The 20,717-nt window shown below is 45.2% G+C and overlaps 1 protein-coding gene and 1 pseudogene across 5 annotated transcripts; both read left to right on the top strand.

Moving 5' to 3' along the window:
- LOC102782143 (NACHT, LRR and PYD domains-containing protein 3-like) overlaps positions 1-20,717 on the top strand; it is a 305,914-nt pseudogene that overhangs the window by 19,888 nt on the left and 265,309 nt on the right.
- On the top strand, positions 5,799-19,305 carry inf2 (inverted formin 2). 5 transcript variants are annotated; one of them, XM_006793412.2, is made up of 25 exons: positions 5,799-5,981; positions 7,794-7,955; positions 8,043-8,304; positions 8,517-8,632; positions 9,681-9,840; positions 10,203-10,236; positions 10,324-10,441; positions 12,071-12,203; positions 13,165-13,737; positions 13,806-13,939; positions 14,028-14,089; positions 14,168-14,270; positions 14,412-14,497; positions 14,596-14,696; positions 14,824-14,894; positions 16,164-16,271; positions 16,354-16,424; positions 16,541-16,661; positions 16,796-16,960; positions 17,195-17,285; positions 17,673-17,795; positions 17,868-18,212; positions 18,313-18,381; positions 18,627-18,689; positions 18,848-19,304. In XM_006793412.2, exons 2-24 carry the CDS (start codon positions 7,827-7,829, stop codon positions 18,686-18,688), a joined length of 3,237 nt encoding a protein of 1,078 aa, XP_006793475.2. In that variant the 5' UTR covers positions 5,799-5,981; positions 7,794-7,826; the 3' UTR covers position 18,689; positions 18,848-19,304. The 5 variants fall into 5 exon arrangements, with proteins under 5 accessions (XP_006793475.2, XP_006793473.2, XP_087708715.1 ...); XM_006793410.2 differs by having other exon boundaries at positions 10,324-10,465; positions 18,848-19,302; XM_087852589.1 differs by having other exon boundaries at positions 10,324-10,465; positions 14,168-14,497; positions 18,848-19,305.

Raw genomic sequence — 20,717 nt, forward strand, 5'->3', positions numbered from 1 at the left:
GCACACTGAGACAACCATTGTTGTCTTTTGGCCATATAAATAAAATTGAACTGAACTAACAATTGAAAAAGTTGTTTGGCCGAGTGACTACTCCAGTGCTCAAAGTAGTATTCATTAGCCCTTTGGCAAGCTACTTGAAAGGAGGCCATGAGCAAGGTACTGGTACGTGTTGAGACCCCTGATTCAGATGTTCCCTTTATATGTGCCTTCTTGAGCAGAAGAACCTTGTGAGCACTTGCGAGCAAGATTTGAGTCCATTACGGCGTAGTATGTTACCAATGGTGTTCTCTGTGACTGTGGCCCAGACTGCCTTTAGGTCATTAACAAGTAGCTCAAACAAGTCCCATGTAGTTTGGGCTGATTCACCACCTTTCGTGTGATCATCCTCATGTGGCAAGATATTGCATGAAGCTCAAAGAGAAGAGCGATTAATGATCATTTTACATTTCTTCTATTTCTGAAGAATCACATCAAGAATTGTCCCATTCTTGCTTCTTGCTGATGGTCTTGTAGCCTATTCCAGCCTTGTACAGGTCTACAATCTTGTCCTGATGTTCTTTGACAGCTCTTTTGGTCTTGTCTGTGGTGGTGATGGAGAGGTTGGAATGGACGACCACACCACACTCTGTTCGTGTGATTGTCAAGCATGTAAAAAACTCTGCTTGTGTGATTGGCAAAGCATGTAAAGGTCACCATGGGCATTTCAGATTTCACACAGGTGGTTGGTTGGTTGTAACAGTCTGGAAATGGAATGAAGGGTTATTAACCCTCTGGGCTCCACGGACACCAAATCACATGACTTATTTAAGCTGACATAGCAACAAGCTTGTGTTGAAAGTTCGGACTTGAAAGTATACACCAGTTTTTACATTTTATTGAAAGGCCACTAAATCCAGAGTTATGATAAATAAATATATGTATATATATATATTTATTTATTTATCATAAGTGATTCATAAGTGATGCTTTTTTCTAAATACTACTTACTAAATACTACTACTACTTCTAAATACTTTTCTAAATACTATTGTCGTAACTTTTTTAAAAAAGCGTTTTCTAAGGACAGCGCAAAAAGAGTAAAGAAAGAAAAGAAGCGTACCGTGGAAAAACGTACCATGTCAACCAATAAAAAACAGCAAGACCTGGGATTTGGTTGTTCAGAAAGAGGGGAAAGTTTTGGTAGTAATGGCAGCGACACAGAGCCAGCGAGTGAGAGAGAGAGCGAGTTTTGAGATGTGAGAGATTTGTGACGTTTAGTGTATAGTTATAGTGTTCTGTAGTCGTTGTTTTGCTTTGTGTGTCAGTGAGGGCAATAATGGATGTCACAAAGGCTAATTGCAGTGTAAACACTGTCTCCACCTTAGAACTGAAGAAGCTTCTCGGATGAGAGGTGAAACGTCTTCAAGCAACTTAAAGAAGTCCAGACGCTTTTCTTTGCAAGCTCCTTTGACTACAATGACCTGGATGACTGAGAACCTTCACAGACACTGTCTCCAGGTGGTAAACAGGAGCAGTTGTCAGGCCTATTGTCTGGCCGGTGTCATGAAATTAATATCCTTAGTATCCTTATTTTCTTATTATATTGTTTTATGTACTTTAATAATGAAGGCTTGTAGAGCAAGGCCACTTTTGACTCACAAACTAAGTGCTCAGCCAGACTGAAAAACAGGAAGTTTTAGCAATGTTTGAAACTGTGTGATGTGTAAAGTACCAAAATAAAACCTATATGAAGCACAGTTTATGATTCTAATGTTAGAGATCCTGAAACTGGCGTTTGGGCTGTGCAGGGCTCTCTCTTCCGGAAGATGATTGAATAAAAAGAAATATAAAATGTTTTGACCACTATGCGTCGGGTTTTCTCTGTTCTATCATGGGGACAAAAGAATCGGGGTTTAATAATTGGTGTTTCTTCATGCAACAGAGAGAACAAATGTGGCCGAAGGTTGGATCTGATATGAGGCAATCAGAAGACCGGCCTAAAAAGATTTAAAGGTAGGCACAAACCTGTTCAAAAAGCAAATTTGTGCATATTGGCTGAATTCTAAATTATCTGTTCGCTGAGTTGATGACCTTAACTATTAAATTGGCTCAGTAGTGGTAAAAATAAATTCTTGAGAATAAAGTAAAGCTTTGAAGTAATTATAATGAAACTTGGAGACTGACGTAATGAGAAACTTTGAAGTAAGGAGAAGCTTTGAAGTAATGAGAAACTTTGAAGTGATGAGAAACTTTGAAGCAATGAGAAGCTTTGAACTAGGGATAATGAAACTTTGAGAAAAAGACAATACGGAGTTAAAGGTAATATGGTATTTCATGGTAAAAGAGAAAAGAGACCAATGTGTGTTTAGGAAAACACACATAACACAAATAACCTATGATCCTATAGGTTATTGGTCAGTCACAGGCATATTAATAGATAAGACACAGAAAAGAGGAACTTTGCCATATAAGCAATGTTTGAAACTGTGTGACGTGTAAAGTACCAAAATAAAACCTATATGAGGCACAGTTTATGATTCTAAAGTTAGAAATCCTGCAACTGGCGTTTGGGCTGTGCAGGGCTCTCTCTTCCGGAAGATGATTGAATAAAAAGAAATATAAAATGTTTTGACCACTATGAATTGGGTTTTCTCCGTTCTATCATGGGGACAAAAGAATCGGGGTTTAATACCGGCGCACAATTATTATTATTATTTTTTTACTGGCACAAATCATTTGTGGGGCATCCTATTATGAGACCTGAATGTTCTCTCATTTTAGTTATAGTAGTATTTTTAGATGGTTGTACAAAACAACAACAACCCCCCCCCCCCCCCCCCAAAAAACAAACAAACAAACAAAAAAACCAAACAAACAACAAAAAACTAAAACAAACACCGGATGCTTTGGCTGCATTTTTAGATAAATAACAAAGAAAGTGTACTTCCTTGATCCCCGTGGGGAAATTCCTCTCTGCATTTAACCCATTCACTCAGTGCAGTGGGCAGCCATTGGGCGCCTGGCGAGCAGTGTGTAGGGACGGTACCTTGCTTAGGGGTACCTCAGGGAAGCTGTTCAGGAGAATTGAACCCCCGACCTTCTGATCATGGGGCCACCACTCTACCTACTTAGCTATCTCTAGCAGCAGTATATTTTATAAGAAGCTTGGATAAGTAATCTGGAGCCTGGCCATTTAGTGCTCTGTATGTTAAAACAAGAATTTTAAAGCGAATTCTAAACTCTATTGGGAGCCAATGTAAAGAATATCAGATGGGAGTAATGTGAACACGCTTGGTAGAGCGAGTTAGTAGTCTGGCTGCTGCGTTTTGTATAGCTTGGAGGCGAGAAAGAGATGATTTATCCAAGCTAGTAAACAGGGAATTACAGTAATTTAAGCGTGATGACACAAATGCATGAATGAGTTTTTCCAGTTCAGCTGAGGAAACCATATGCCGCAGTTTAGATATGTTTCTTAAATGATAGAAACAGGAACGAGACAAAGATTTTACATGAGAGTCAAGGCCCAGAGAAGAGTCAAATATTACACCAAGATTTCGAATATTTGACTTGACAGATGGACAGAAAGAGGCAAGAACCTGACTGATTTTAGAATGTAGTTCAGGAGGAGCTGTGATCATGGTCTCGGTCTTGTTAGTATTTAGAACAAGGTAGTTGCTTGAAAGCCAATCAGAAACCTGGGTTAAGCACTGGACTAGGGTGGACAGCCTATCCAGCTGATGAGGCTTAAAGGACATATGGAGCTGAATGTCATCAGCATAAAAATGATAAGACAGGTCACTAAAAGATTGAATGATACCAGCTAAAGGAAGCATATAAAAAGAAAATAGTAATGGACCTAAAACTGAACCCTTATAATTTGCACCAATGTTTTTGGAGACTTGCTCCAAGAAGAAATGGTAAAAATAGTAATGGTAACAGACTAAATTCCAAACAATACTGTCATGATCCGGAGTCTGTGACTCCGTGTTTATGTTTTAGTTTATTATTATTCTGTGGTTTTGGTTACCTGGGGTGTTTGTACTCTTCTGTTTCATGGTTCATGTTCCTATGTTCTGTGTCCCCCAGTCTGTGTTAAGGTTGTGGGTTATGTCATTACGTGTATGTGTTTCCTGTTTTACTATGAAGATCCGTGTCTGATCTCAGTATGTTCAGTTTACTTTTCCCCTGTCTCGTCAGGTCAGATTACTTCCAGCTGTGCCCTCCTTTTGTGTCTCATTCCCTCGAGGAGGGTTTAAATACGAGGTTTAAATACACAGAAGGATAATTCTGTGTATTTAAACCTCGTGTCTGCCTCTGTTAAGTGCTGGTTCGTCTGTGTTGTTCCCCTCGGTCTCCCTGTGTCTCTCCGTGTATGTCCTCGTACCTCCCTTCATCTTGGTTTCTGGTTAGTTCTGTTATTTTTTTCCAGTTTAGGTTTTCTTAGTTCATGCTCACCCTCGCCATTTCTGTTTGTATCCACTTTTGTTCAATAAATACTCACCTGCACCAGAGCTGCCGCATTTTGGGTCCTTTCTACAAACTCCACACGTCTGCCACACCGGACGTGACAAATACATTATGTTACAGATTTTAATATTAACCCTTTAAGACCTACCATAGAACCAAGTCCGCCAGAGCTTATATTATATTTTTACATGTTGTAGTGCCATTTCTGGGAGTATTTCAAGTTAATATACATCAATACAACCATTATAGCCCAAATTGTAATAATATGTATGCATTAAGTGCATAGTAATTATATAAATTGCAAAAAAGTGCAATAAACTACAAAAAGTTTGAAAATCATTTTTGTTTTTTAACATATATTTCTAGTTAGAGAAATTTAAGAGGCCTATCCCTCAAAACTGTAAATACAAAAAAGTTCCCCACCACAGGAAGTTTAGTGTCGTCATAGTTTTATTTTTGAAATACACCAATTTTTATATACTGCAGGAAAAACAAAAATAAATATTATAATGCAAATTTGCAAAAAAAAACAAACAAACAGCATATGCATCAAAATAAACTATTTCCAGCAGTGCAATATGAGTCCTAAGCATCCCAGAAATGACACAGAAAGTCAAACATAACTTTTAAAAACACAAGTATAGGCTCATAAGGCCCTAATGGTAAACATCACTTCCAGTTTCGGGCAGGTCATGGCGGACATGCGATAGTTCGTGCTGATGGACGTAGGAAGTGTTACAAACAGCTGATCGGATTGGCAAAGCGTGTTTCTGGAATATTATGTTTCTGTTGCTGCAAGTGCTTTTTATGCAGTTTTTGCAAAGCTATATGTGGAAGGAAACTGTGACCTAGGACAAGCTGATGGCATAAGATGTAAGTACAACTCCTCCGGTTTCATATGCAAAAAAAATTATTGCGCTAGCTTACGTGGTTTCAATGCTACTGGGATTTTATAAAAGTTGCAAACCTGGCTTTAAAGGGTTATTAATTAGTCTTTGTCAATTGTTGTTTTGCCCTGTTCTCATTGTATGACGAATTATGATGGCCGTTTGGTAGCTGTTTGCATACTATGCATGCTCTCTCTCTCTCTTCATATGTGTGTGTGTGTGTGTGTGTGTTTCTCTGGTGAAATTCAGTCTGGTTCCGACAAGAGTTTTATGTTAATGTACAATCCTTAATATGTTTTGTGTATGTGTGTGTGTGTGTGTGGGGGGGGGGGTTCGCCCAGAGCGCCAAACAGGCTAGGACCGCCACTGTCTGCAACAGAACTGAAGTTATGTGCACGCGCCCGCTATCGGCGGCTGGCACTGTGACCCTCTGACCCCGCCCACAGACTCGCGCGGAGACTCTCGCAGACCGAGCCGTCCTTCAGACTTTGTCCGAGTTTCTGGAAGCTTCAGCGGGGACCGCGGGAACCTCCTGCCCTATCGGGGTCTGCAATAAGGACACGAGCTTACCGCCTCTCTGTCTCTTTAACGGAAACACGAAGCAGCTCGTGAGCCAAAACTTTTCAGTGACCTGCTGACAGATTCCAGGTAAGTTTGTGTGATGAGCTTCTTCTGTTCCCGGTGAAATACACCTGTACCTGTGGGAGCAGCGGAGCGGCTGAAGCTGCTCCGTCCTCCGGCCGGTGTTGCCGAGCCGAACCCACCACAGCACCGAGTGAACTGAAGCTCAGATACTAAATTCGATTAATTTTGAAGGGAGTCCGGTTTGGCAGGCACAGCTCGACCTGTCAGCGGTTTTTAGCCACAACTGTGTTTAAACTTTTGAACCTTTGAATCGGAGCATGCGGGTCTGCTCTTACCCAATCACTGTATTGATCCATCAGCACTGAGATCAATGCATTTGTTCTTCTGTGAGGGTGTACAGTGAAAGGTCTATTTAAGTTGTTAAATGATGACAAACACCTGAGCATCAGGTTTAAAGGATCATCCCTCAGTTTTTCCCAATACTGGAACAACTAGTGCTGAGTTTGTTTGCTGGTCCTTCTCTGAAGACTGAAACCTGCTGCTGCTGATGAGGAGCGTTTCTGTGGTTAAAGTTTTGCTGCTGGGCGTGAGGAGGAGGCCACAGTTTAACCAAGCGATGAAGCATCTGTCCAAAAAGAGGAAGAGTCTTTATCCTGAGCTCATTTGCTGAGAAGGAATTTCTCCACCCAGTCAGCCTGTCTTCACTCACACACACACCCACACACACCTTTACAGGTGAATTTCCTGCCTTTGTTTCTGCTGGTTTACACAGTCAGTGCTCACTTTATTAGGACCATGTTGCAGTGAGTCTGAAAGTTTCATGGTTGTGTTTAATATTCTGGCGCTTTACTGACGCAGGAAGGCTGGCTGGATGGGGAGGATTCAAATGCCCCGGGGGAGATTTGAATCCAGGCGTCTGGAAACACCCTTTAACCATGTGACTGACCTACTCCACCTTTCAAGTTTAAAGTTCAGATTTTCTCACAGCGGCGCGTTAATGTGGCAAGCGTGCTCAGCTGTCAGGACATGCACACGCACTGAATACCAGAAATACCACATAGCTGACATATTTCACCCACCACGCTGTGACGTGCAGTCACTCTTCTTCACTGATGAAGACTCTGCAACACACTGAGTGCAGGATTCACGTAGCCTTCAGTCTGATTCATTCACTTTCCAAATCACAGCCACGATAGCTGTGAGCGCTTCGTGTTTATTTTTCTGTTACTGGAGCCAATTATGTGCTTTATTATCAGTCTGTTAATCAGCTGATCCATCAGCCTGCTGATTCACTGCATTCTTCTTCTTTTTCTCTTTTTCTTGTTATTCATGCATTCCACAGAGTGCCTTTGTCCTGTCTTCCTTCCCTCACCCCAAACCGGTCTGAGCCTGGCTCTGCTGGAGGTTTCTTCCTGTTTAAATTGAGGTTTTCCTTGCCACTGTCACAAAACTTCTTACGTATGGTTGTTGAGAGTACAAAGACAGTACAGCATCTCAAGGTGACTATTGTTGAGATTTGGAGCTTTGATTTGGAGCTGAATAAAACCAAGTTAAAACTGGTCCACATCAGAAGTGGACTTGAGCTGTCGGTCAGGAATATAATTCAAATAATAATTTATGACACAACTAAAGCCAAATGGAGTCCAATCACAGTAAAGGACTCTGACCTCCTGAGCAGATAAAGGCGTCCACTGGAGGAGCTCAGTTTGTGACTCAGAGACATGTTAATGAATGTGAAACTGTGAGCCCGAGGCAGGCTGACACGGGCGTGATGTCATCGCTTGTGTCAGGTCTGCTTGTCGTGGACGTTAAAAAGATGATGATGTCATTGATTGTTTGTGATTGATTACCTGTATCTGTTTTAACCCTCGTCAGCTAAAACATCGGTAAAACCTTTGGCCTGTCATCATGGCAACCAGTACCAAATGGGGGGCGGTAAAGGACCAGTTGACCAGAGGCCCCGCCACAGTCACTGATGGCAAGGTGGAGGCCAATCTGGAGAACGCTGACCCCGAGCTCTGCATCCGACTGCTGCAGGTAGGAAAGAAGCAGAACCTCAGGAGTCCTGCAGGGGAAGGAGAGGGCGTCTCACAGCTCTGACCGATGGTCACTCTGCCCCTCCAGGTTCCCACAGTGGTGAACTACTCTGGTCTGCAGCGGCGGCTGGAGGTGAGTAATCGGTCATGGATGGTGCAGTTCCTTGAACTACAGGGTTTGGACCTCCTGCTGGAGGCGCTGGAGCGTCTGTCGGGCCGCGGCTGCGCCCGCATCGCCGATGCTCTGCTGCAGCTCACCTGCGTCAGCTGCGTCCGGGCCATCATGAACTCGTCCGCAGGGCTGCATTTCATCCTGGACAACGAGGGCTATGTCAGGATGCTGGCTCAAGGTGGGTGGAGGACCAGAAAGTTAGAATGAAGCAGATCTGCCTTAAAACCACCTTAAAATCATATTTACACTCTACCCTGAGCAACAGGTAGACTCAGGTGGCTGTTCTAGCCTAAGCTAAGCAGGTAGCCGGTGTACCTGTGAGGTGACGATGACGACTCTGAGTCATTACTTATGAAAGCGGTAACTCCACCTCCTCCTATATGCCCTCAGCTCTCGACACGTCCAATGTCATGGTGAAGATGCAGCTGTTCCAGCTGCTGGCTGCTCTTGCCGTCTTCGACCCTCGGGGACACCACCTCGCCTTCGATGCACTCGACAACTACAAGGTATGCTCATGTCCTCGTCCACTTCCTCCTCTCTCCTTATTTCCTTCCTGTCCTTCCTTTTTTCCTTTTTTCCCTTCCTTCTCGGTCTCCTCTGAGGTGATTTGTGATTTCATGAGATCAGTTTAAGTAATCTGAACTCTGCCCCACGATGGCAGTCAGGACAGTTGGCGCTCAGTCATATAAACAGTTAAATGTTGCTGTAGGTCCAGGTCACTTTTAGAGGCTCTCTTGGCTGATTTCATTTGTTTAGAGGGGCATGTTTACCTGCTTGATGGACGAACCAACAGATGTCGCATGAGCTGGATGGGGAGACATGAGCAGGCGATTTGGGTTGGTTTGAAAAGCTTTATCGGCAGGACGTTAGCAAAAGGAAGTGCGAGTCAGTTTCACTTAGTTTCAAGGCTAACACGACAAGCAGAACAGCTCAAACTGAAAGCCACTGGCTGATTACCTAAGTCAGCAGAGAGCTCACAAAGCTCCACCACAGCTCCTCACTGCCAGGTGAGAGCAACGACGACGTGGTCTGTGTACCATCAGGGCATGACTGCAGATATGCCACAACAAACAGCTGAGCCTCAGACGCTGCAGATCTTATCGTCCCCGCCCAGCCTGTTCTCACAGGCTCTGAACTTACAGCATGGAATCATGGGATACCACACGCGCACACGTGTGCGCACACACTCGTTTTATTATCTTAGTGAGGACATCTCATTGACATAACCCTTTTCCTAGCTGCTTACCCTAACCATCAAAAATGAATGCCTAACCCTAACCATAACCTAACTATAACCCTGACACTAAAACCACAATCACGTCTTCAAACTTGTGGGGATGGGCACTTTGTCCCCATAAGGGCTGTTGGTCCCCACAAGTATAGTGACATTTCCTGTCCTCACAAAGATGTCTAAACATAACATGTACACACACGGCTATTAGGAGTGTTTAATCATCACACTTCAGTCAGACTGAAGCAGGAAGTTGTGTTTAATGAAGGTGTAAACGAACCGTGTCCGTCCTCTGACCTGTCACTTCCTGCGTCTGTATTCAGAGCCTGAAGAAGCAGCAGTATCGCTTCAGCGTAATCATGAACGAGCTTCACGCCACCGACAACATCCCCTACATGGTGACGCTGCTAAGTGTGGTCAACGTCCTCGTGCTGCAGGAGGAGGAGCTGAGGAGGAGGCACCGGGTACGGCAGGAGTTCATTGGTAAAACGAACTGTTTATCACCACTCTGACATCACTCCTGACATCATCATCATGATGTCATTGCTGACATCACTGCTTTCATCATGTTGTAGGGTCTTTACCTCACAACAGAAAGACCTTGATGTGACTGTTGTTGTGATTTGGCGATGTATAAATAAAGTTGAATTAAACTGTTATCAGAGTTATGTGTAGGAGGAGCTTGATATCTGTCACAGTGTGACATCACATCCCTGTACGGAGGCTTTCCTGGAGTCAGATCTCGCTGAGGGCTCGAGTGTCAGACCCTCAGAGGTCGTCATGGTGTGAGTGTGTCCTGCTGCTTGACCAAAAGAAGAAGTGATATATGTGTCTGTGATTTTTAGGTCTGCAGCTGCTGGACATGCTCCCCAGGCTCAGGTACTGGCTTCATTCTCACTTTGCTTACATTACTTATTAATCAATAATCAATCGTGTTTCCAACCAGTTTCCTGTCTGTGTGTGCAGGGAGACGCAGGACAAGGACCTGAACATCCAGTGTGACGTGTTTGAAGACTCTCTGTCGGAGGACATGGAGGAGATGGAGAGGCTGTACGGAGGGATTGATATGAGCAGCCACCAGCAGGTCTTCACAATGCTCTACACCATGGTAACCACAGTTGAAAGAGTGATGCGACTCAAGCTGGAACGTTTAAACCAATGTTTCCCAACCACTGTGCCACAGCACAAAGGTGTGCCGTGGAAGATTATCTTATTCCACCCAATTGGTACTCTAAGTGATCGGCTTGAGTAATGGGCAGAACAATTACATTATCTTCCACTAGAGGGGAGTACAACTACCTGCTCTAATTAAATTGGTTGCCGACTGCCAGTAAAACAGAAGAAGATGAAGAAGAAATTAGATAATAGTCATGCTGTGAGTGAGACGACGCAGCATGTAATAGCAATAAATAAATATTTGAAAAGAAAAATAGTGAGTCTGACCTGGGCCCTTGAGAAAATTCCGACCCAGACGAAGGCCCTAGCATGAGTAGTGGTCAGAAGAAAGCAAAAAAAGGGTAGATTGGGGACAAACTTGTTAGTCCAATAATCACACAACTGGTATGTTAACTCCAACTTTAATGGTTGCCTTCTTTCGTTCCTCCACACAAGAAAAAAACTGACACTCCAAAAAACTCCTACTTCCCCTTCCCGCCTGCGCATAGCCATGCCCCCCTTCACTGGACACTTGCGCAGTGGGACAGATACATCTTAACAAACTGAACCAATTCTGCTATACCTGGTGCGCGGGGAAAAATTATCAATATGCTTTTTGTGACATTTTTGTTTGGTGGTATGTTGTGTTATTTTTCTAACGTGAAATATGTACCGTGGCTCCAAAAGATTGGGAAACACTGGTTTAAACTACAGAACCCAACACTGCCACCTTCAGAGCGATTGGCACAGCATCTGTGAAAGTGACACTGCTGGTAGTTCTCTTTTCAATGATAGAAATGTAAGGAGACAGACGCTATGTTCACACTGCAGGCGAAAGTGCATCAAATCCGATTTTTTTTTTTGACCCTATGCGACCCATATCCGATCATGGTATGACAGTGTGAACGGAACAAATCCGATATTTTCAAATCCGATCTGGGTCACTTTCGTATGTGGTACTGAATCCAATACATATCCAATGTTTTACAATGCGACTGCTGTTTGAATGGTCACGTCGCATTAAATCCGTCTTGTACGTCACTGACACAAGACAGACGCCAATTATCAGTGCCGGAGAAGCACCCGAGAAGACATCGCGAACGCTTCCTGGCCATCCAGTGTAGATGTTAGTGAAACTGTTGGGAAGACAACGTGAACATTTTATTTGTACTGTATAATCTGCCGATTTTGACAGAAATCTGCAACTATTCTTTGAAGCACCGCTCCTCTCTAAAACAGCAATAAGGATAATTATTAAGTTATTTACATTATTATGTAATTGGGAAACGTAAAGTCAGAAGTCGTTATATTAAGGGCCATCAGTCAAACAATATTGATTGCTCTGGGTCTAAACAGAGAGCATTGTGTGTGACGTCTTATTTTGCGCATGCGGGCCGCTTCGAGGGTTCACACTAGAGCGTGTTTGCTGTCGCATTTTATTTGTAGTGTGAACAAGCAGACAAAAAAATCGGATTTGATCAAAAAATTTGAATTGAGCATTAAGACCTGCAGTGTGAACGTAGCCAAAATAACCTGTCCTGACCCTCTCTGCGTTCAGGTGTCCAGCCATCCATCCTCCGTGCAGCTGCTGTCCATCCTTCAGGCCTTGTTGCTGGTGGGTCCGGACAGAGCTGAGGTCTGGTGTGCTCTGGAGCTGCTGATGGATCGAGCCACCCTGCTGGCTCAGGATGGTAAGTATGAGGGTACATCCAACAGCAGATCACTGGGTCCAGCTCTGATTCCGCCTCTTTGTAGAAGTGTCCTCTCTATATAAACAATGACCCCTGTAAAGAGTCCCTTAAGGTTCAGATGCAGGCCCTGTTTTATGCCAGTTTGTATAAATGACAGCGGGCAGAGTATGATCACACATTAATAATATTACTCGGTCTGCATATTTTCAATTGCGCAACATTAATCGTCTCCGTCCTTTTCTCACCCCACATGCCACTGCCATTCTTGTCCATAGCCTTGTTACTTCCCGGATTGATTATTGTAATTCACTTCTTTTTGGTGTTACTCAAAAATCCACCCACAAGCTCCAACGCGTCCAGAACTCTGCTGCCCGTATCATCACCAGGACCCTTTCTGTCCACCACATCACTCCTGTCCTGCAGCAGCTTCATTGGCTCCCATTCAAATATCGCATCAATTTCAAAATACTCTTGTTCACATTTAAGGCTATTCATCATCTCTATCCTCCATATCTCTCTGACCTGGTTAAGATCACCGCCCCATCTCGTTGTCTCAGATCTTCTTCTTCCCTTTCACTCTCTGTCCCCTCCCACCGTCTTGCAACCATGGGGAGCAGGGCTTTCAGTTGCTCTGCTCCACGACTCTGGAATTCCCTACCTCCTGACTTAAGAAACATCTCTTCCTTCTCTCTCTTTAAGTCCAAACTCAAAACCCACTTGTACAAAATAGCTTATCCCACATAACCTTTCCACTCTCCTATTTTATTTGTTTATGTCTTATGCTTTTATGATTCTGTAAACTTCTTGCTTTTATGTTGCTTTTATTCTACTGTGTACAGCGACCTTGAGTGTTTTGAAAGCCGCTTTCAAATAAAATGTATTATTATTATTATTATCAAAGCTGAGGGCATTTCACAGGATCAGGCGAAGGTGAATTCACCTCTGTTTTTCTTGATCGCAGCTGAGGTAGACTCTGCAGATCACCTGCTGGAGAAGCTCCTCCCCCGAAAGACTTACTCAGCCAATCTTACCATCGACAGGGCGGTCCAGACTAGACTACCAGACAGTCCTCCCAGCCAATCAGAGGCACTCACCAAAGATGCTCCGACAGCCCCCACTGCAGCAGCACTGCCTCCGGCTCTTCCCACTTCCTATGCCCCCCCTCTACCTCCTCCCTTACCCGGTGCTATGACTCTTCCCCTTCCACCCCCTCCACTGCCGCCCACACCCTTTCCTGGTGCTATGGCTCCTCTCCCTCCACCCCCACCCTTACCTGGTGCTATGGCTCCTCTCCCCCCACCCCCTCCACCCCCACCCTTAACTGGTGCTATGGCTCCTCCCCCTGCACCCCCACCCTTACCTGGTGCTGGACCTCCACTCCCCCCATCTCCTCCAGGTGACATCAGAGCTGAGACAGTTCAAAGTCTGGGCAGGTTATATAGCAGCTCCGCTCCTAATTCAAGCCACACCCCCTTCCCAACACTGCGCATGAAGAAGCTGAACTGGCAGAAACTTCCATCCAGACTGGTGTCAGGTGAGGCCTGGTGTTGGCCCAGGTCAGGTGCAGGATTCATCCAAGCTGACGTCACTCTGTGTCCACAGGCCACGAGTCTCTGTGGACGTCGACATCTTTGGACTCAATGGAGCCAGATTACTGTAGCATCGAGCAGCTCTTCAGTCTCCCTCTGACTGAGACCAAGACCAGAACCAAAGAAACAAAGACGGAACCCAAAGAGGTGCCGCAGCTTTCTCTGTCTTCACCTTACAGGTGTGGCGTTACAGGTTTTACCTTTTTCACATCCACATGTTCAATTCTGTCCACAGGTGTCCTTCATCGACGCCAAGAAGAGCCTTAACCTCAACATCTTCCTCAAGCACTTCAAATGGTGACTGTTCTTTTTCTGAGTCTTGCAGCCAATAAAAACACCTGTGCTGTGACATCACCATCCCTGTCTCACCTGCAGTTCCCACGAGGACTTTGTGGATCTCATCCAAAGAGGAGACCGATCAAAGTTTGATGTCGAGGCCCTGAAACAGTTCATCAAACTCCTCCCAGAGAAACATGAGGTCAGAGCAGAGGTCACCTGCGCTTCACCTGTTCTCCACCTGTCTCTCACCTTTCCTTCACCAGCCTCTCACCTGCCCCTCACCTGTGCTCCAGTTGTCCTTCACCTGTACTTGACCTGTATCTCATCTTTCCCTCCTCAGGTAGGGAACCTGAAGTCTCATCTGGCAGAGCGGGACAAGTTGGCATCAGCAGATCAGTTTTACCTGCAGCTCATTGATCTGCCCAGGTGTGAGGACAGCGCCAGCTGCAGCACACATCAAGCACAGATAAATAAGCACAGCTCACCACAGGTCCACTCACTCGCAGTGTGTGTGTGTGTTGCAGTTACTCTCTGAGGATTGAGTGTATGTTGCTATGTGAGGAAAGCAGCTCTGTGTTGGAGACTATGAGGCCCAGAGCTGAGCTGCTGGACTGCGCCTGCCAGAGTGTGTATACACATGACAAACGCACAGCAGCTACACAACAAACACACTGGCTGCACACGCACGTTTGGCTGCTAATCTGCTGTGGTGGTGTTCTTGTTTCTGTTTGTGTGTGTTGTTTTGTGTGCAGGTGTGAAGGAGAGCGCTCGGCTGCCAGTCTTCTGTAAACTAATCCTGAGTGTCGGAAACTTTCTCAACTATGTGAGAATCTTTTTTTTCCTCCTTGTAATCTGATTACTTTGTGTGGCATGCTCAGTGACGGTCCTAAAGCAGTTGTCTTCCCGAAGACTCAAACCGCACAAACAAACTCAAACACAAACTCTGACCAGTGTTGGGGTCGTTACTCAGAAAAAGTAATCTATTACACATCACTTGTTGCTTTGCAGTCTGTCATATGCCCGGCCAACCTGAAGCAACGTTACATGATCATCAGTGACCAGTGTAGACCTGAGACTACATTTACACGTGCAGCGCTCTGAAGCACATTTGTTCCCACTGCTGCGCCGCACAGTAATAGTTTCCCGCTGCGCCAAGTACAGTGCAGCACGTCAGTGAGGAGTACTCGGCATGTGCGCTGTGTCACACGACCAATAGAATCGAAGACTACCACTGCACTAAATTCCATCACACGATGATGGAAAACATTCGTATCAGTGCGTATCAGAGTTCTGTGAACTTTTTCACACAGGTTTATGTGCATGTATGGGGACCTCCAGAGCCTCTTAACAGCTCTGGGGACGACACACTCTTCACTAGTCTGGATAGTTGAAAGCTTTCATCTATATGAATGAGCGATATTTTTTTTTTATTAAAACTTTGAACATAATTCAACACAAACTCTTGTGAAGGACACAAAGTCAGAGAGATATAGGTTTAATACAGACTCGTAGAGTGGCAACAAAAAAAAAAAGACTTCCAAGCAGAGCGCATCGGCCAGCACAACACAGAGTTTGGGTCCTTTACGCTAAGCGAGACAGGTGGAGAACAAGCTAGCGGTCAGTGTGCCGCATCCTATGCGAAAGGGCCTTAAGTTCTTGGCTAGCTTAGCATTAACATGCTGTCTGTGCAGATGTTAGCAGTATAATGCAGCTGTTTATGTCCTGGATGCTGGTTCCACGGCACCATGATGCTTGTCCTTTCGTGCAAGAAAAATAAGTCATGTCCGTGTCTCTGCTGTGGAGTGGGCTGCTAGCAACTGCTGGACTTCACCTCAGCTAACTGGAGCCTCTGATGAAGTTTTTATGAAGTTATCTAACCAGTAATATCACAGCTGTGAGGTTGATTGCACTAACAGTTCATCTGAGGAGTGTTTTGTTTGTTTGTTTGTTTGTTTTGTTTTTGTTAGCTCAGCACAAATCTACCAAAAGACAGTTCATTTAGTTGCCAAATCATAAACCAGTCTGTTATTTAGCTGAAATAAAATGTAAAGGCTGGTAGTCTGATTTAGTCATGTGATGTATGGTCCATCAGGGAACTCACACGGGAAATGCTGAAGGCTTTAAGATCAGCACTCTGCTCAAACTGACCGAAACCAAAGCCAACAAGTCGAGAGTCACGCTGCTGCACCACATCCTGCAGGTAATGCTGGGAATACTACGAATACTGGGGAATACTGCAGTATTCTCATAATAATTCAGTTGCTGCTGTTTGTGACCCTTAGGAGGCTGAAGAGAATCACCCCGACCTGCTCAACCTGCCCGATGACCTGGAGATCTGTGCAAAGGCTGCTGGGTAAACACATATAAGAGTTCAGTCACGTACAGACTGCTGGGCGGAGTCTGTGACGTGGTAGCTCAGGTGTTTCGCCTGCAGCGGTGTTAAATGTTGCCCTCTGACTCCACCTGCAGGCTCAGCTTGGACTCTATTCAGTCTGAAACAAACACTCTAAACAAACGGCTGAAAAACTCAGAGAGGAGCGTTTCCTCCTCATCTGACGACGTGAAGGAGCAGTACCTGTCCACCATACAGGTGAGTCACTCGGGATCAGGCTGTCACCTTTATGGGCAGATAAATCCAGTCTGTACACTCACTGACACCGTTTTAGTGGGACAGACCTGCTGTTCCAGGTGAACTTACCTGTTGTTCTTATGTGGTGTTACCAGGAGAGCCTGCAGGCTGTTGAGCAGCTGCAACTCCTGCTGTCATCTGTGGAGGAGCAGAGGAAGCACCTGTCCGCCTACCTCTGTGAGGACAGCAGCAGCTTCTCCCTCGAAGAGCTCTTCAGCACCATCAAGACATTCAGAGACCTCTTCCTTCGAACCCTCAAGGTCAGCGGCCAATCGCAGTGCGGCTCAGTCTGCAGGACTCATACCCTGCCGCACGTTTGCATGTGTCATTTAAACTGTGTCTCAGCCAGCCTATCGGCTCTGACTTCAACCGTGACAAAGTGTGGTAGCTGTGGTAGCTGCCTGTTTCCCTGTAAATGTTAAGCTCCGCCCTCTCTGGGGGGCCGGTTAGCCTGCTGAAGTTTGAACTGTGTGTTCCTTTTATTCTTCCATCAGGAGAACGAAGGTCACAGGGAGCAGGAGAAGAGGAGGAAGAAGTTGGAGGAAGGGAGGAAACTGAGAGAAGAAGCCCCCACCAGAAAGATCAGTAAGTCAGACACCATCATTTCACCTTAAATCCTCCCTCCTTAAATGGAGAGACAGGTGTCCCTCACCTGTCTCTCCAGGTGAGTGGCAGGTGAAGGACAGGTCAAGTACAAGTGGAGGGCAAGTGGAGAACAGGTGAGACATGTGAAGGGCCGGTGACGGACAGGTCGAGAATCAATAGCTGACATCAGCAACATTTCTCTGCAACAGTTTATCAGCAGCTGAATATTTAAAGGAAATGATATGACAGCATCAGGACGAGAAGAAATTTTGTAAAGATTAAATGCTGCTGTACCTCTGAGGCTGTCAGGTGACGCAGTGACAGCTTTCACCTGTTGTTTGTGACACATGCGCTAAGCTCACAGGGGAACGTGTGTCTGTGCTGCAGTTAGAACGGACATGGCCAATCGGGACGAAGGATGCATCGTCGACAACCTACTTGCCGAGATCAGGAAGGGCTGCAGGCTGAGGAAGACAAGGCCACGGGCAGAGCCGGACGGTGGGGTCGAAGGTGAGAGCCCGGCAGGACTTCTGCAGACTTTCTTGTCACCACTGGTTGTTTGACCCAAGTTCTCCTTTTCAGGTCACCCCGGGGTCACGCAGATGTCACCGGCCCAAGACAAGCCAGATTTGCCCGAGAAGCCTTGGGAGGAGGTCCGGACTCCCACACATCCACCTGCTGGAACCAGACCAGAACCGGAGCAAGCAGAGCCAGACAGAGCTGCCTCAGAGCTCCAGGCCCTCGGTGAACCCCCCGCAGCTGAGGTCCAGTTTCCGGAGTCTGAAGTGGACACCGGACCGGCGCAGCAGGAAGTCCAGCACGCAGCTAGTCAGCAGGATGTGACCCAGGTCAACAGGAGCAAAGATCCTAACCCGGAAGATTCTGCTCCCCAGAACGCATCGAACACCTTAGACACCAGCCCGGCAGGTAGAGTGAGGCACTGTGCTCTCTGCTTCAGGCTTTGAGCACGCTCAGTGCTGCTGTTTGTTTCTGAAACATGGAAATTTTAATGCTTCCTGTCCCACAGCCCACCCACACAGATCAAGTTGTGTTCAGTGTTTGCAGCAGAGTGACGTAGAGTCGGCCGCAGATTGCAGTTGAGTGGAGTCGAGATTGCCATACCATGGTGATGTAGCCGGATCAGTCTGGCTGTTGTGATGTAGCTCTGAGTCTATGAGGTCACTTTCTGTTCCTGAACATTAGTGTTTCCTGTGACATGGTGAGCTGAGGCTCAGGCTGTAAGGTTGCATCAAGACGATGATAGAACATCCTTTAGTGTTGATGAATAAATAAGCTTTATATCTAAAAACCGACCAATCGTATCCTCTCTTTGATCCCCAGAAGGCGGTGGTCACACAGGAAAAAAGCATTTGAAGAAAAAGAAAAAATGCATCCTTCAGTGAGGTGAGCTCACCTGCAGCTGTGCATAAATCCACGTCAGCAGCGATTCACTGCTGTCCTTCACTCTAAAGCATTTCATTGGTCGAAATGTTTTTATGTTGTGGGATTTAAGGTCTTTTTTAAATATCATTTATTATTTTATTCTTCTTCTATGGTTCCAGGTACATGGGTCAGGACTTCTTTCTGTGGCGACAGGACTGGACCTGCAGGAGAACAAAGTGTTTAAAAGGGAAACACAATCATAAAGAACGAGGAAGCAGCAAGGATTCTGGGCAGAGCTTCCTGTGACTGACTGATCTAACCCTCACTCACCTCTCAGTGGCACCGAAGTGACTGCGTCCGTTTGTGATGTCAGCAAGGTTTCTGTGTGCACTTCCTGTCAGATCGAGGCGCTGCTGGTCTCTGAGCTCAGGTGGTCTGATGTGGGTGGGGCTCAGAAAGCACAGCAAATAAACTCTTTCCAGGTTAATGCCACCTGCCTGCTCACCTGGTTTCTTGCAAAAGACCTTTCAGATTAAAAGCCTCACATTGTTCCCGTGCAGGTGTTCAGGTTTTAGACTTTTCTGTTCTTATTGTTGAGGAAAGTTCGCTGAGACTTTTACTGTTAGAATAAATGTTGTTCTAGCTCTTTGATGAGTCCTGTTTTTTGTTTGTTTGTTTGTTTTTCTGTCCCGTTCGGTACTTTAGCAATCAGAATTGTCTGAGGGCCAGGAAAGATGCCCAACGGGTTTATTTCTTCAAGTGGAGAAAATGTGTCAATGTGATATTGGTCCACTTGATTGATCTTTATCATTATTATTATTATTTATTTATTTTAAGTTATTAGAAATTGGACAGACAATTAGACAGAAAAGGGGGAAAGAAAAACGGAGGGGATCGGGGGACAGTAAGAGAAAACACTGAGAAAATCCATTGGGTCACCTGTTAACAGAAGAAAAAAGAAAACAAACAACAAGAGAACAACACAAAACAGAGGTCAAAGCAACAACCTATCTACGTGTAAGTAACAGTAAATACTAAATATTGAATGTTGTTGAGCAGCATGCAAGATCGACAGCGCACGATATGCTTTAAGGTAGCAGTCAAGGAAGATATAGTTTGTGTCTGTGAGCACCCATGTGTACAACCCCCAGACCCAGGAGAATTTACCCTTTTCCCTGGGGTGGAGGCAAGCAGCCCGCAGCCACAGGGAGGCCAAGCGTCCCAGGCCCCGGCCCCGATGGTGTACAGAGAACAAGGGTTGTGAAGACCCCATACCTCACTCCGCTTGCTCATATGTTGTGTTGCTGCGTGCTCTTCTAAGTGAGCAGCTCCTGTGCTCACCTGACGCTCACCTGCACCGAGGAGCTGCTGTGATTGACGGAGCAGCAGCTCTCTGAGAACCAACACATGTCGTTGGACTTTCAGTTCCAGATTTTGAGCCACAAAGTACTCATTGCCATATGCAGTAATCTGATTGGTCAAATCTGAGCCTGTTTAGAAAAAATAACTCCCAGATGCATCCACCCATGATGGATGTTTCTTTTTCAATCACTATGTGCTAAAAGACCTCCCTGCCCTGAATCATACTTGTTATCAATCTCTGGCTCTCTTCCACAGCATGTCTTTTATCCTGTCTTCCTTCTCTCACCCTAACCCAGGGGTGTCCAAACTTTTTTCACTGAGGGCCACATACATAAAAATATAGGAGGGGCTGGGCCACTTACTAGAAATTAGGTATATAACCTTAACTTTAGTGTATTAAAGTTAGAAAAATCACTTACAAGTGGTCGAATATATTATATTGTTGAATATAATTAAAGACAAAACTGCCTTCATCGCAGCTTTCCATAAATGGATCTTTATTGATTTATTCAGAAAAAGCTTTGGTAGCTCATTCTCAGAACAGCAGCCTCAGATTTCTTCTTAGACAGAAGATTTACAGCACAGAGAAAAAACAATAAAGGGGAAAATGGGACAGGTAAATTTCAAGTTTGTTATTTAAGTTATTAGGCTTAGCAACACACCTATTAACGTTCGTTTGAAACCGTT

This window comes from Neolamprologus brichardi, chromosome 15, assembly GCF_056152115.1.
Source record: "Neolamprologus brichardi isolate AB-2024 chromosome 15, ASM5615211v1, whole genome shotgun sequence".
In the NCBI taxonomy this organism is placed as follows: Eukaryota; Metazoa; Chordata; class Actinopteri; order Cichliformes; family Cichlidae; genus Neolamprologus; species Neolamprologus brichardi.